We start from the raw sequence: 17,547 nt of genomic DNA, 5'->3' as shown, positions 1-17,547 counted from the left end.
GAACAATCACCTCTGTGATGCACTGGGCACACACAGAGGGGTCTCTCTCCTGGAAGCAGTAATCATTTCACGTAGGAAATAGGAAAGTAGCCATCCTCAGGTCGTCCCACAGAGCTGAAGCAAAATGCCAGAGGCATCGCCTCTTCGGTGGAGTTCAGAGGGTGTACAGGAGCGATAAGACAGAATACAGAAATAAGGTTGTGATCGGATGAACCCAATGAGAGAACAGTTTGACAGAGTAGGCAGAAGGGCTAGAAAAGGAAGAGGTCTAGAATGTTGGGCCTGTCTCCAAGACGTTCAGGAATACAGTAGATTGCTGAACCAACTGCTCTAGGTCATTGAGAGAGCAAAGTTGTAGGCTTGTTTACCAGGCTGATCAGTGAAGGGATGAAAGCCAAAGATAGTGGTGGACATTGAAATCTCCTTGGATGGAGTAGTATTAGTAGTAATATTATTATTATTATTAGTATTATTATTATTATTATTATTATTATTATTATTATTATTATTATTATTAATAGTAGTAGTAGTACTATTATTATTATTATTATTATTATTATTATTATTATTATTATTATTAGTAGTAGTAGTAGTAGTAGTAGTAGTAGTAGTAGTAGAAGTGGGAAGACCCGAAGCTAATAAAAAAGAGAGGAGGAGGAGAGGGGGGCAGGAGGGAACAAGATGATGAAGATGATGAGGAGGAGGAGGAGGAGGAGGCGAAATGAAAAGATACATATAGGAAGAACAAACACAAGAAGACCTATCGGTCTATGGCGAGGGTGTCTGTTTACTACCGCTACTACTAGTAATCTACGTGTGGTAAGGCAGGACAGAAAAGATGAAGGCTCCTCCCCACCCACCTCTCCCTCCGGCAACGTGCCGGCAGGAAATAGTTAGAAGAGAACACCATGTACCTTTAAGGAAGAAAAGGCCATGGAAAGTTTACAGTAAAGAGAAATGAGAGGAAATTACTACCCTTAACACTACTGGTAACCTAAGCTGAGGGAAAATGACTTCATTACATAAGAACATAAGAACATAAAAATACAGGGAGACTGGAAGAGGATGAGTGGCCTACAGGGCAGCCCCAGAATCCCCTAATACTCACGATGGGTGAGGTGTAGTTTCAGGGGCACAGGTGGAGGCTTGATCCTCGTTTTACCGGCAGTACTAGGCACGCACCAGTAATCTGTCACCTTACCACCCACCTCCTCCCACCTGTCATGCGGACATTAACTGTTGCTTTACTCTGTGTTAACTTACGCTACTTGCAATCTAGGTTGTGGGGAGAATAATATGAATTTAGGTTGACGTCTTGCTGCAATCTGTCTGAAAACATACGAAGAAGGGTCAGTATAATCTTATGTCCTGAAGTACTTATCAAAGAAGACTTAAGGCTATTGATACTCTGTGCGTTAACTACTGACGGTGGAGTCTATTCCAGTGATCGACGACTCTGTTATTGAAAAAACCTATGCGCACCAATGTGTTACATCGGTTTCCTTAACTTCATACCGTTGCTGCGTGTTCTTGTGTTGATGTCTCTCTGGAATAGACTATCTGGGTTAATGTTGTCGAATCCATTAAGGATTTTGAACACTTCAATTAAGTCCCTCTTATCCTTCGCTTTTTAGGAAAACATATCTAAACGTTTTGAACGCTCGTCATATGGCAAGTTTCGAGCGCTGGAATTTGTTTGGTTGCTCGTCGCTGTATCTTTTCTAGCAAAACTTGATCTTTGATATAGTTAGGTGACCAGAACTGAACGGCGTATTCTAGGTGTGGTCTTACAAATGCTAAATATAATCTCTTCATAAGTTTGGGTGATTTATAATCAAAGTTTCTTGAGATTAATACTAACATCATATTGGATTTTTTACTCGCTGCAGAACATTGATCGCTCATTTTAAGAGTGTTACTGATAATGACATCAAAATCTTTTTCTTGTTTTACTTCGCTAATCTCATGTCCTTGAATCTGATATTTAAAGTTAGGATTTTTTTCACCTATGTGCATTACTTTACATTTATCTACGTTAAAACTCATTTGCCATTTTTCGCTCCAGTCGGCAAGTCTTATTAAGTCTGATTGAATGTTCTCGCAACTTTGACTGTTCATTACCGTACCTCCTAATTTGGTGTCGTCGGCGAATTTGGCTACTTTTGATAGGATATCAGTTGTAAGTCATTCACGTAAATTATGAATATTGTTGGCCCCAGGACCGAACCTTGGGGCACGCCACTGGTGACGGGTTGCCAATCCGATGTTTCACCATTAAGAACTACACGTTGTTCTCTGTCGGTGAGCCAGTCATGAATCCACGCACATAGATGGTCGTTAATACCGTGGGAATGCAGTATTTAAATAAGCCTAACGTGAGGAACTTTATCAAACGCTTTCTAAAAATCTAGGTAAATTACGTCATATGGGCTTCGGGCGTCCCAACATGTATAAACATCGTTGGAAAAGGTTAATAAGTTGGTGGGAAGACCGATTACTACGAAATCCATGCTGACTATCAGTTATCAATTCATTTGTTTCAAGGAAAGTGATAATTTTATCCCTGATTATTTTTTCGAATAGTTTAATTAGGACAGACGTAAGGCTGATAGGACGATATTTACTGGCTTGTTTTCTGTCTCCTATGTTTTAAAGATCGGGGTAATATTGGCCTTTTTCCACTCAAGAGGCACACTGGCCTGTGCTAATGACTTGTTGAATATTAATGTTATGGGTAATTCTAGCTGTTGGCTACATTCTCTTAACACATGAGGAGATAAATTATCGGGGCCCGGAGATTTATTTGGATCTATTATCTGCAGGTACGCACGCGCTTCGCTGATATCAGTTTCGGTCAATGCAAGCTTATGTTCTTCAGGGCCTTGAAAATTTTTCTTCGGGACTGGAATCGATGTCATGTTCTCTTTGTAAATGCGCTACTAAAGGTTGAATTTAGGACCGACGCCATGCTTTTAGCACTATTCGTGTTGCCACTTGACCTGGTAGCTGCGGGGATTATGTTTCTTAAAGGCCCCTCTAAGCGAGAAAAATGAGAAAAAACCATCACTTACGCAACCCATTTCATAATATATATATATATATATATATATATATATATATATATATATATATATATATATATATATATATATATATATATATATATATATATATATATATATATATATATTTTGTGATCAGTTTATGCATCATCTATTTTTTTTTTATCATGGCAAAATGTGGCCCGTCGCTGGTACACACGGTAAAGCCACAAATTTGTCCCATCGCTGCTACCAGGTTAATGGTAGTGGCCGATATTATTTTTAACAGTTTTTTTGTTTCTTATGTAACTGGAAAATAACCTGGGAGGCGAGCACAAAGGAACACAAAGGAAGAACAAACAACAACAGAACTGCTGTTCCTGACGAGGCTGTTTGTGACAAGCTACACTAACTATCTAATCAAAGGTGGAAGATGAAGAACAGCAAAGGCGAAGGCTTCTCGCCCCCCCATCCCTCCAGCCAAAGCTGGCAGGAAAGGAAAAGAACCATGCAGCATGGAAAAACTGCATGGAATTTATGTAGGAAAGAGGAAAGAACTACCATTACTGGTACCACCAATCGGGCGATAAAAACGGACAAGGACACCAGTATTCGAAAGAATTTAACGTTATTATGACAATGAATAATATCTAAGTTGTTGGTTGGATTCAAAATACTTGTGTAATCTATTCTTGAAGGCCGTAACTGTTGTACTTTCAACATCACAGGTAGAGATTTCAAACATTAACAACTCGATTGAAGAAGTATTTAGCTTCGTGCGACGAGAATCTTTTACCACTTATCTTCAAGTTGTGATTTCTTCTTGTCCTATTTGATCGATCAATTGTAAAGTAATCTTCCGCATTAATATCATTGAATCCTTTAAACATTTTAAACACTTCTATTAGATCGCCTCGCATTCTTCGTTTTGACAGGCTGAATAAATTTACTTCTTTAAGCCTTTGTTCATATGATAAATTTATCAACCTAGGAATCAGCTTTGTTACTCTTCGTTGAACCCGTTCCAACTTTTCTGTCTTTTCTGTAATAGGGAGACCAAAGCTGTACATAGTACTCTAGACGGGGTCGAACCACGAATTATACAGTTTCAATATTACTTTTTCCGATTTATTATTAAAGACTCGTCCGATGAAGCCAACCAATTTGTGCAGTTTTAACTACCTCTGAACAATGCTGACCGGGCTTTAAATCGCTTGATATTATCCCATTCAGCTCCAAACTAAGTAAAAATGTCCCAGTTTCGGGACAAAACTAAAAAAATCACAGAAAAAAAATTTATTATACTTTTCCAATTAATACCAAGGCACGTTTTCTTCAATCCCTCTAGCTCATTTTCTGTTAGAAAACGCGGCATGTTTACAAGCAGAAGAGCGGCGCCACTCAAGGGAACTGCATGTGGTGCTTGTCTTCTCCGCTCTCTGAAGGATATGGGTAAGTAATCCTTATTTACAGCCGTTTGCTTTAGGATTTTTAGCTTTTAATGGTTTGTAGGAGACACAGGAGAGTTGTTCATGTGCCTGAAGTCCGAAAACCCGAAAATCATTCCATTTTAAGCAGTTCAGGGGGTGCGTTTGAGCTTGTTCCAATTTTGGGGCATCGGTGCTACAGTAGATCACACATTTCTTTTAAGGAAGCATTAAAGACTCTGTAAGGTGATTAATGTCACTGAAGCTTACAGAGGTATTTGGAGCTACTACAGAATATCATACTGGAGAATTCACATCAAAAGTTAATAAGATTGTACTCGTTTTAATGAGTTTAAAGGGAGTGTTTTATGGGTGCACTTCAGCATGGAAAGTCAGAGACATGTAGACATTTAATTTTGGGATTTGTTTTTGACGCAGGACAGTTGTTCATGTGCCTGATGTCTTAAAATCCGATAATCATGCATTTTAATAATTCTGTAGTGGATGGGTGCTGTAGATCTGGTTCTAAATTTGGGACATTGGTGTGCCTGCTGTTGAGTTGTTCCAAATTTGGGGCATCGGTGTTACAGAAGTTCACTGATTTCTTTTGAATTAATGACTTTGTAAAGTGCTTAAGGTTATGGAAGCTTACAGAGGTATTTGGAACTTCTTCAGAATAATGTGGAAGATTTCCTATTGAAAGTTGATGCAATTGTACGTCCTAATCAATTTAAAGGGACTGTTGTGTGAGTTTACTGCAGCATGGGATTTAAAAACATGAAGACATTTAATTAATGTAATAGGCTTTTAAAAAGCAAAGCAGATGTGAAAGAATTGAAAGTTGAGTTTCTGTAGCCTTTATGGTTGAGTGTAATTGAGATTAAGGTATCCCAGTTGGTTTTACAGTAATAAAAGTAAATTACAAGTATTTAATTAAATCAAGCCAATGCATTTAAAATGGTGTCAGGAATTAAATGTCAAATTACCTTAGCATTTCACATTGTTATATCAAACACATAATAAACTCCACCACAGTTATGATTAGTGAAAATTTATGTTGTATAAATTACAAGCTTTTTCTATTGTAGCATTACTGTTCAACATTACTGAGGGAAAATAGAGGCTTTGCACAGAGTTTGTGCATTCAGATCATAATTGACAGTGACTGGGAACATTTCTTGAGATGCATCTTATGTGAACATTCCTTGATCTTTTTTCCTTTTACAGATACGGAGGAGATACTACGCCTGCTTGAGGCCTCTGAGGAGGAGGAGGAGGATGAAGAGGAAGGTGATGACTGGCCAACTGCTTCTCTTGAGGCCACTGAACTTTTTCCTGATGGAACAATATTTACTGAGACAGACACATGATGAGTCACAAGTGGATGAAGTCGAGTCTTCATCAGATGCTCCAAGTACAAGTACAGCACATCTTGATGATCTGGCAGTACATCCATCACCAAATCATGCATCAAATCAAAGGAGAGTGGTAAATAGATCACACTTATTTCACAGAGATTCACATTTTAGGAAAATGTTTCCAGCAGATACTGATGAAGCTGCAATTACAGAGCCTACTGTTGTTTCTCCAGTTGAATATTTTTCAGGTTATATTTCTGAGGAAATATGGAATGCACTTACACTGGAAACACAAAAAAAACATATGTCAGAGACAGGCAAGCCCTTAGCTTTGACTGTGGAGGAGATGAAAACATTTATAGGCATAACATTTGTGATGTCTGTCTTGGCTAGAATACAGACATGACTGCCAGAAAGCTGGTACAAAAGCCATGGACAGTATGATGTTTAAAATGCAGATTGCAGAATCTTTGATTAGTGGTGAGCTTAGCTGTCAACCTGATGATGCGACTGACTCTGAATCAGATGAGGATCATGACAGGAAACGTGTGCTGCCTCTGCCTAGCTTTCCACATCGTACAACACATGCTTTGCATATGCCTACATCACTGCCAAAGTACACAGAGAGACGCAGGTGTAGGTATCCAGGCTGTCCTGAGAAGACAAGGTTTTCCTGCACAACATGCAAAATGTTCCTATGTCTTTCATCAGAAAGAAACTGCTACAGCTTGTTTCACATGCCGTGAACTAATGTAAAACACTAACAGCATTGTGCTCATTCCAACCTGAACCAAGGTGATGAAGCCTGGTGGTGAATAAACCTGAGTGAATTTGTAACCTTATTTTCACTACATCAGCTTGCTTCAGGTTGGAATGAAGAAATAACACAAGGATTTTCTTTTAATGTAAAGGATATTTACTTTGCAGGAAGGAGCTCAACTACTATAGATATTGATGTAGATGTTACAATGCAATTATGTACGTCTGTTAAACAATGAATTTTCAGTATCATAAGTGAAGCTCTATTACTACTCTTAAGTACTGATAGACTTCAGTTATGATTACAACATATTATGTATGCTACCTCAAAGCACTCACTTATAACATTAAGATTTAAAATGCATTGTGTACCTATTAAGTTATTAGCATTTAAAATGCAGTGAAGAACTACATGTTTTGTTCTTTAATTTTAAGGAAATTTAAGGATATTAAAGGAAATGTGATGATTGTGCTAGTCATAAAATAGCAGTTCTATTTTGTTACCAGAAACTATAGTCTTTGAGTTTATATTACCTAGATCAGTGCCTTTGCTGTGATAAGCTGGAAAAGTCATGTGATATAAAGTTACTTTATTTTTTTATGATAATGTATCTTTTCTACGAATGTATAATTTTCTATAAAATTTTTAAGAAAGCTAGAAGTTAAATTTTCATTATTAAACGTGAAAATAAATTCCTAACAATAAACCATAAAACATTTTTTTCTGTCTCCCTCCCTTTCTTACTATAATGACATAATCCAGAACACTTGTAATTTTAAAAAGAGTGAAAACACTAATGTGCCAGGTTTGGGACAAATTTTCAGGTGCAATTATTCATCCCACAGGTAAAATTTTGAAAAATACTCTTTATAGGAAGGATTTACACAAACTAAGGAATATATCAGAGAAGTTTTGCAAAAATCTATGAATTTTTTTTTTCTGGAGCTGAATGGGTATAGTGATTCCAAGATCCTTTTCTTTACTGCAGAAAGTTGTTGGCCATTCATTTCGTACCGAGGGAAGGAGGGGAAGAGGAGAAGGAGGAGGACGCGAAATAGGAAAAGATGGAGGCGAAGGAGGAAGGGGAGAGGGGGAGGAGGAGGAGGAGTATATGGATTAGGAGGAGGAGGAGGAGGAGGAGGAGGAGGAGGAGGCAGATGGTGTTGCGCATTCCAGATAATCGTGACGTCATGTTTGTGTATGGGAGAACCCGTTGATGGACAAGTGCTTGACAAATGGATTGTGTGTGTGTGTGTGTGTGTGTGTGTGTGTGTGTGTGTGTGTGTGTGTGTGTGTGTGTGCGCCCTTTGAACAAAATGAATGTCAAAAATGCTCGAATAAGTGCAAGGAACAGGATTGAAAATAATTGATTCCAAGAGAGTAGTAGGCAGTGGTCGAATGCGCCGCCGTGTACGTATGGAGGGCTCCTTTAGATTACCACACCTATTATCCCACCTTTGACGTAGCCTGTGATAACCACCTGGAAGAACCAGCATCAGCCTCTAGAAGTCTTGCTCGTGTGATCTCAACTTAAAGTTAGGTTACTGACGTAGAGCACCTTGACCTCTGCTCAGTGTTGGGCCAACTGTAATCGGGCTCCACCATATATCTGGTACTTTGACAATCGTATTAAAATTGCCACTATTGCTACGATATTCACCTGGTTTAATTAATTATCAGGAAAAGTTTTTTTTTAGGAATGGTACTACGGTGGTAACAAAGGAGTGGTCGAATAGTCCTACACGCACGTGGATGGCAACGTTGCTAGATTGTCGTAGCCCTATATATATATATATATATATATATATATATATATATATATATATATATATATACACACACACACACACACACACACACACACACACACACACACACACATACATATATATATATATATATATATATATATATATATATATATATATATATATATATATATATATATATATATATATATATATATATATATATATATATATATATATATACACACACACACACACACACACACACACACACACACACGCGCGCACGGAATATTCATAGCCTCTCCCTCCTTCTCTTCCTCTTCCTCCACTCCCTCTCTTTTGTTTTTCCTTTCTTCGTATTTTCTTCTTCTTTTTCGTCTTATTTGTTCTTTCTCCTTTTTTTCTGCTTTTTTTTTCTTGGTGTTATTTTGGTATAATACTTTTTTTCTTTTTTTCTTTTCTTTTTCTTCTCCTTTTCTCCTTTTGTTATTCTTTTTTTCTTTCCCTTTTCTTCTTTTTTCTTTTATCTTCGTCTTTTCAATTTTCTTTTTCTTTTATTATTTTCTCCTTCATCTCCTTATCACCATCCTTCCTCCTCTTTCTCTTCCTCCTCCCCCTCCACCTGTATATTTTATCCTCTTATTTGTTAACATTCTCAGTGCGCGCATTGAAATTCTCTCTAGTTTAAGGAAATGGTACAAGTGGATCTAATTCTACGTGCACTGTGAATGTTCTCTCTCTGCTCGCGTCCTTGTGATGTGATTATTTTACCAACTTTTTTCTCATTTGCTTTATTATCGTTTCTCTTCTGTTTTCTTTTACTTAGTGTACGGCGTTAGGGTCTGTACAGCGGCAAAAAGGAAACGGAAAGATTTGTAAAGCTAGCAAAAGTGTTCCTAAAGTCGTGCTGGAAAAATGAATGGCAAAAATGCTCGAAAAAATGCAAGGAACAGGATTGAAAATAATTGATTCGGGCAATAAAATTATGAATATTGTTCTGAGATGGTACGAAAGGTAGGTAATATAATTTAATCCCATTGGAAAGCAAAATTCGTGAATCACCATTTGTCCAAGGACTAGGATTGAAAATAAGCGATTCGGGCAATAAAACTGAAAATTGTAGTGCGATGGTGTATTATAGTGAGGAAAGATCCATAATATAATATCATTGGAAAGCAAAGTGCGTGGATCAGCATACGTCCAAGGAATAGGATTGAAAGTAAGTGATTCAGGCAAGAAAACTAAAAATTGTAGTGCGATGGTGTATTATAGTAAGGAAAGATATATAATATAATGCCATCGGAAAGCAAAATACATGAATCAGCATAAGCCCAAGGAATATGATTGATAAATATAGTCGGTTTCACGAGAGCTGGCGGGTCAAATCCTTCAGGGATGGACTCGCGTACTTGGCATCATTGCTTGGGTGACAATCTCTGCGTCGCTCATTGGCTGTTGTTTACTAGATCTAACCTACCGTGACATAACCTACTATCTCTTGCTCTCTGCTCCCTCTTTAAATCAGTACAGGCACCCAAGCAATGATACCAAGTCCGCGAGTCCACCCCTGAAAGATTATGGTGATTCAGGCAATAAAACTGAAAAAAAAATGTAGTGCGATGGTATATTATGGTGAGGAAAGATCTATAGTATAATGCCATTGGAAAGCGAAGTGCGTGAATAAACAGAAGAGAGGACCAAGAAGAGGAGGAGGAGGAGGAGGAGGACGACCTAGCGATACAGTTCAGAATAAGAAGAAGACGGAGGAGGAGGAGGTTATCATTTGTCATTTGTTTTTTTGTTTTTGTATCCTCGAACATGTGGAATCTAATGCTTTATTTTTATAGCAATTATTTTTTTCGATAAGAATGTTCCTATTAAATACTTTACTGCATGACAAAAGATAAGTTATTTGTCTCTTTTACTTTGAATAAATTAATGAATGAAAAACTGGATAAATATAAAAGGAGTATTTTTTCGTGCTTTTAAATAATAGTAAATTCCTAAATCATTTTACAACATTTATTTCTCATTGAGAGAGAGAGAGAGAGAGAGAGAGAGAGAGAGAGAGAGAGAGAGAGAGAGAGAGAGAGAGAGAGAGAGAGAGAGAGATAGTCTTCCTCACAACGTAACTCTTTTCTCCCACATTTTATCTTCAAAGTTATACATTTTTTTTTTTATTCTTCCCACACATGTTAAAATAATTACATAAACTTCAGCATCATCATCACCACTTGTTACGATATCAAAATCATCTGTTTCATCTTCGTCATCATCATCATCATTCTTACCTGTCATTTCATCATCTTTATCTTAATCTTATTTATCTGATTGCTTACCTGGAAATACCTAGCTCAAGAATGACAATACACTCTTATTATTATTATTATTATTATTATTATTATTATTATTATTATTATTATTATTAGTGGTGGTGGTAATCTGTTTTTTTTTTCACATTTCACCTCACACTTCTACCTTCACACTACCTTCCTCTTTTTTCCTCCATTGCTGTCTCTCTCCTTATATATTCTCTGTTGTTATCTTCTTCCTCATATTTATTCACCTGTCTCTGCTCTCTACCTGTTTATCGAATGCGCTTCTTACATTGCTTCTAATTCCACCTCCTCCTCTGCTCGCTCCACCTATGTAATTCCTCTTTATTGTATCATATCATCTCTATTAACACAGTATTCCCCTCCTCCTCCTCTTGCTCCTCTTCCTCTTCCCTCTTCACAATTTCTCATCCTCTTTCTCGAATCTACTCCCTGATATTACCTCTCATTGAACTAAAACCTTATCTTTTTACTCTTCCTCTCCTTCTCTTTCCTTATATCCTCTCCATCACCAAATATCCCCCTCTTCCTCCTTGCAGCATCGTCCCAATCCTTACATCATCATCCCTTATCCTCTTGCTCCTCTTCCCCTTCCTCCTATCTATTTCTTCCACATCATCACTTCATCCTCATCTTCTTCTCCCTCATACAGTGTCTTCGCGGTCTGTGTTTCGATTCGCCTGCAGAGATCCTTGTATTCGGCCCACTTTCTGATCCCCTCCAAGAGCCAGTGGCCGTAATACTTGGGCTGACTCTCCCTCTGCTCGCACCCCGGCAGGACCACGTTCACGTTGGCGTGGAACCGTGGCTCCAGGATGAATGGGACGGACAGCCTGCCAAGGGAAAGGTGAGAGAGGTTTGGAGATGTTCTTTGCCGTTTGAGTTCCTTTTGCTCTTAGGCTTAGAATAGATAGTGCCTGGGGGAGGAAGGAAAGGTGTGGGAATAGCGAGTTTGTGTTGGTGATGGTTAGGTTAGGTTAATGGTGCAGTGTTACCAAACCCAACACACATATACTTTCACGAACCCTGACCTCCAAAATCTTTCAAAGGGTCATATTCTTACGTATCTAGCCTAACCTATCCAACTTAACTTAACCTAATCTAACCTATCTACTATTCCAACAACAACAACAAATAAAACTACCTATCCAACCTAACCCAACCAACCTACACACCTATTCCACCACCAACAACAGCAACAACCTTACCAAACCAACCTAGTCCAACCTAACATAGCCTACCACCACCGCCACCACCACCAGGCTCACCTATCACCACAGCAGTCGATCACGCGGTGTTTGGTAGCCTTGAGAGCCCCGCCGCTGGTGTAGGAGAGCAGCTGGCCGATGTTCATGACGAGGTGGCCGGGTTTGTGCGTCACGTCGATGATGGAGTCGTCCTTCCACCAGCGAACCTGCAGCCCCGGGTACTCGGCAAAGGTGGCCGGCAGGGTGACCATCGTGGTGTCCTGGTGTTCGGCCGTCTGGATCACTGTAGGTGAGGAGGGAAAGTATGTGAAAAGGAGATGTGGTTCGAGTGCGTGTTTCTTTTGGTTTTAGAGATAGAATAGGTGACGAAAACTTACTGCATGACGGAAATTTTGGTGCCTCGCTGACTGTATCACTATAACGATGGAGGAAGAAAGATGGCAGAAGGTGTGTCTAAGGTTTTGATGGTCTTTTGTTTTAAGGCTCAGAAAAAGTGATAAAATATCTTTGCTCATGGCTTAATATGTCTGTTTGGCTGCTTGGATTACTGTGAGAGGGAGGAAGAAAGAGAAAAGGTGTCTCAAGCAGGTATTTTTGCGATCTCTCAGTTCCTTGTTTTTAGACTAAGAAGAGATGAGGAAGGAGATGATAACGTGGCAAGACCTTCAATTTACCCGGAAGAAAGGAGTTTGAAGAAGACGTGAAAAGAATATGTCAGCTAGTTTTGCTTGAGGACATAGAGAATGCAATGTAAGATGACGATAATTGAAAGGTGATGAAGATGATAACGTATTGCAAGACCATCAATTTACCCGGAAGAAAGGCGTTTGAAGAGGCCGTGAATAGAACATATCAGTTACTATTGCTTGAAAACCCAGAGAATGCAATATAAGCTGACGATAACGTGAAAGGTGATAAAGAATATGATAACGTACTACAAGACCGTCACTTTACCCGGAAGAAAGGCGTTTGAAGAGGCTGTGAATAGAACATTATCAATTTGCTTTTAGACCCAGAGAATGCAATGTAAGATGGCGATAACGTGAAAGGTGATAAAGATGATAACGTATTGCAAGACCATCAATTTACCCGGAAGAAAGGCGTTTAAAGAGGCCGTGAATAGAACATATCAGTTACTTCTCCTTTTAGACTCAGAGAAGGCAATGTAAAATGACGATAACGTGGAAGGTGATAAAGATGATAACGCATAGCAAGACCATCAATTTACCTGGAAGAAAAGAGTCTTAAGAGGCCGGGAATAGACCATATCAGTTACTTGTGCTTTTAGACTCAGAGAAGGCAATGAAAGATGGCGATAACTTAAAAAGGTGATACAGATGATGACCTTACAAGACACACCATCACTTACCCGCGTCACCGTCACGGGCTTCATATGTCGTGTTGGGTCTGGCCGGGTAGCGGATGAGCCGGAGCGTGGAGAGATGCGGATCCCTGAAGATGTCGGCGAAGAAGTCGCTGGGTGCTCCGTAACCTTCCGCGATCAGGCTCAGCAGCTCCCGCGAAGCCTCGGTCATCTTCTCGTGGTAGACCTCCATCCATGTCTGACAGAAAGAGAGGTGGAGGAGTGGTAAAGATGAGAGGTAGATGTAGATGAATATAGTGTTGATTAGTAGTAGATAAGTAAAGAAAGGCAAGAAGAAGGAAGGAAAGATAGCCAGAACGAAAGAAAAAGAAAAAAAGAGAGGTTGGTAAAAGGATTGAAAGATTGAAAGAAATAAAAAGAAAGACAAAAAGAGAGAAAAACGAAAGAAAAACAAACAAATAAAAAGAAAAAAAAGGAAGAAAAAGAAAAAGAAAAAACACACAAAAAAAACAAAGAAAAATATAAAAAAGATAAACAAAAATATACGAAAGAACGAAAGAAAAACAGAAAGGTTGAAAAAATAATTGAAAGGTTGTAAGAAAGGAAAAGAAAGACAGAAAGAGAGAAAAAACGAAAGAAAAACAAACAATTAAAAATAAAGTAAATAAAAAATAAAAAACAGAAAAATATAAAAAGATAGAAAAAAAAAGAAAAAGAGAATCTAACATCCTATCCCTTTACCCTGAATTTCCTGCCCTCCTCGGATTCCTCTAGACTCTAGAGGCCATTGGTTGTCCTCGATGATGAACTTCTCCTCCAGCGATATGAGTCCCTCCTTCGGCTTCCCCTGCTTCGGCCCGATCTCGAAGGCTAGGAAGGAGAGGACGCGGTGGTTGTGGTGGTGGTAGGGGTGGTGTGTGTGATGGTGGTGGTGGGGGTGGTGCTGGGTAGTGGTGGTGGTGATGATGGTGGTGGTGCTGGCGAATTTAAGCTCCTCATCACCATTCTTACATTCGTTTCACCTTCAATTCACTATTTTCATAACCACCACTATCACCACCACCACCACCACCATCATCTGGGTAAATAGCTCACTGATCAATCGACTGATTACAGACAGACAGACAGAGAGATGAATATTCTCGTTCGTGTCGTATTTCGTCAATATTATTCAAATTTATCAACGTGCATAATTTGTTTCTGTATAAAGAGAGTATAACCCTCTTGATAACGTACTTACTGCATGTCGTGTCATTGTACCTCATTACAGCTTCGAGTCATTTGCGTCACTTATCATTCAGAATCGTTTTTATTTTGTCACGCACCTGGAACTAGAAACAGAGACCGAATCCAGAGAAGGGAACTCGTAACCGTGTATCATAACAGCCATCGAAACAAACAGATGATCTCACTGATCGGTTCGGTCGACACGCAATGCAACAACGAGACCGACAAACCACAAAGAAGAAGTAACAGATGAAATTACTCCGAAAGTTACTCCAGACCCACACTTGATCTCCCTTCTTTCTCTATAAGACATCAAGTTCTTATATATCCTCAAGGTCTATGCCAAGTTTCGAAGTCATCCCTCACGTTCTATCGTTCTCAAGTTTTATGCCAAGTTCAGAAGTAATCCCTCAAGTTTTAGTGAGTTTTCAAGTTCTTAAAGCCCTCAAGTTCTTATAACTCCTCAAATTCTATCAGTCATCAAGTTCAAAAAATTTATCGAGTCATTCCTCTCATTCTAGCAGGTCTTCAAGTTCTGTGCCAAATTCCCAAAGTCATCCTTCATGTTCTAGTAAGTTCTCAAGTTTTCATAAATCCTCAAATTCTGTCAGTCATCAAGTTTTAATAATTTCTCAAGTCATTCACCACGCTCTAGCAGGTCTTCAAGTTATGTGCCAAACTCCCAAGTCATCCCTCATTCTGCCAAGTCCTCTAAGTCCCCCAGTCATCCCTCAGTCCTCACCTTCCTTGTGGGACACGGCGCCGGGGATGACAGGAAAGTATCCGCGGTACTCGTTGCTGCACTTAGGGTTGAAAGACTTCTTGGAGATGGCCATCCTCTGCTCCATCGGCAGGCTGGCGGAGGGAGGAGTGGTGAAGAGATGGTTATAAAAGAGACAGGGGAAAAGAGAGGAAGAGAAGAGGCAGTGGGTGGATAGGTAAGGGACATAGTGCAGCTAGATGAGAGACGGAGCAAGTAGATATTAACTTGAGAGGAAGAGACGGACAGAAACCGAGACCACCGTTGCCAGATTATCGTACTCGGAGCATCACGTATCCCGGCTTCTCACCCTTTAAATATCACCAGGAAACAAGAATAATTAACCTTTTCAACGATAACAACACAAAAAGCCAGTTATTGGGGCACATGAGGCAGCTTTTGTGGTTGAAATCGGGGAATATGAGAGACTGAGTACGACAATCGGGTAACGTTGATTCCGAGACGCGTGAACAGACCCACCGATCTCAAACACTTCGATGTCCAAGACCACACACACATTTGACAAAGCTTTCGTAGGAGTTGCGGGCATTTCAACGGGTAGTCTCAAATAAAGATCCACAGAGTCAAGTGGAGAAGCAGGGACAACGATAAAGACACGGAATAGCGACGAATACAAAGGAACGGAGACCAAGAACGATAAATATGGATTAGGGACAAAGAAATACAAATACGAAGAGACGCGGAGACCCACACGAAGGAGGACAAAGAAGACGAAAACAAAAATAGACCCACGCATGAAAAACGACAAAAAAGAAGACGAAGACAGATAGGGAACCACGAAGAAGAAGAAGAGGAAGAAGAAGAAGAAGGAGAAGAAGAAGAAGAAGAAGAAAGAGAAAAAGAAAAAGAAGAAGAAGAAAAAGAAGAAGAAGAAGAAGAGGAAGAAGAAGATGATGATGCTGGGATGAAAGGAACGGGAAAGAAAAGAAAGGATGAAGGGCGAGGGAAGGAAAGGAAAGGACAAACGAAAGGAGAAAAAGTGGAAAGGAGGAAGATAAAAAAAAACAGAATTAAGGTACAGGAGAGAAAATAGGATAAATAATATGCTCGTAAGGAAGATAAAGAAGAAGAAGAAGAAAAAGAAGGAGACCCACACAGACACAACCCCCCGCCTCGACACCTGAAGAACCACTTGGAGTGTCGCAGCAGCGCCTCCTCGTCGTAGCCGTCCACGTTCTTGAGGTAGATGAAGCCCACGGTGGTGAGCGCCTCGTGCAGCTCCTTCACCAGGCCGGCCCGCGTGTGACCCTTGGCCAGGCTCAGGTCGATGACGGGCAGGACCTTCTCTTCCTCCTGTATGAGCGAGAGAGAGATGGATAGATAGATCGATAAAGAGTTAGATAGATATAGATAGGGATAGATAGAGAGAGCTTGAGAGAGAGAGGTAGAGAGAGCAGGATCTGCTCTTCCTCCTGCCGGGGCGAGAGAGAAAGTTAGACTGATAGAGAAATCGATAAAAAAAGTAGATAGAGAGTTATATATAAATAGATTGATAGAGAGCTTGATAAATATAGACAGAGAGGTAGAGAGGGCAGGATCTTCTTACCCACCAGTCGTGGTGAGCGAAAGATAGATAGATAGATAGAGGTAATAGAGATAAGAGATAGGTTGAGGTTGGTAAAAAAATATATATATATATATATATATATATATATATATATATATATATATATATATATATATATATATATATATATATATATATATATATATATATATATATATATATATATATATATATATATATATATATATATATATATATATATATATATATATATATATATATATATATATATATAGAGAGAGAGAGAGAGAGAGAGAGAGAGAGAGAGAGAGAGAGAGAGAGAGAGTACATGTGCATTTATCATATCCTCCATCAGTTTTTCGCTTCACTCAGAAAAAAAAACGACAACACCAGAAGGTCAAAGTATAGATCAATGTTGCAAGAGCGGAAAAAATTATTTGATAAGAAGATAAGATATGCGAAACTTCAAAAATAAAAAGAAAGATCGTAAAATATAAAAAAAAAGAAAGAAAAAAAACAATGTGTGTGTGTGTGTGTGTGTGTGTGTGTGTGTGTGTGTGTGTGTGTGTGTGTGTGTGTGTGTTTACCTATTTGTAGTATACAGGACCTGAACTCAAGCTCGGTCAGTCCTGTCTCCCACTATATTTGTCCAGCTTTTCCTTCAATTTTATTTTATGTGTGTGTGTGTGTGTGTGTGTGTGTGTGTGTGTGTGTGTGTGTGTGTGTGTGTGTGTGTGTGTGTGTGTGTGTGTGTGTGTGTGTGTGTGTGTGTGTGTGTGTGTGTACAAGTTCCTCTTACCATGTTC

The 17,547-nt window shown here is 39.2% G+C and overlaps 1 protein-coding gene across 1 annotated transcript; it reads right to left on the bottom strand.

The window, feature by feature from the left end:
* Nucleotides 1–11,254: 11,254 nt before the first annotated feature.
* LOC126990441 (uncharacterized) lies at nucleotides 11,255–16,680 on the bottom strand (the record flags this gene model as incomplete). Its single annotated transcript, XM_050849050.1, has 6 exons — nucleotides 11,255–11,506; nucleotides 11,942–12,164; nucleotides 13,251–13,448; nucleotides 13,947–14,075; nucleotides 15,175–15,287; nucleotides 16,334–16,680. Coding segments are annotated over 6 exons (1,242 nt in total), but the record flags the coding sequence as incomplete, so codon positions are not given.
* Between the last annotated feature and the right edge of the window lie 867 nt (nucleotides 16,681–17,547).

This window comes from Eriocheir sinensis, unplaced genomic scaffold (genome assembly GCF_024679095.1).
Source record: "Eriocheir sinensis breed Jianghai 21 unplaced genomic scaffold, ASM2467909v1 Scaffold1648, whole genome shotgun sequence".
NCBI lineage: Eukaryota > Metazoa > Arthropoda > Malacostraca > Decapoda > Varunidae > Eriocheir > Eriocheir sinensis.
The sequence above is the reverse complement of the archived record's forward strand: the minus strand, read 5'-3'. Positions and strand labels throughout refer to the sequence as shown.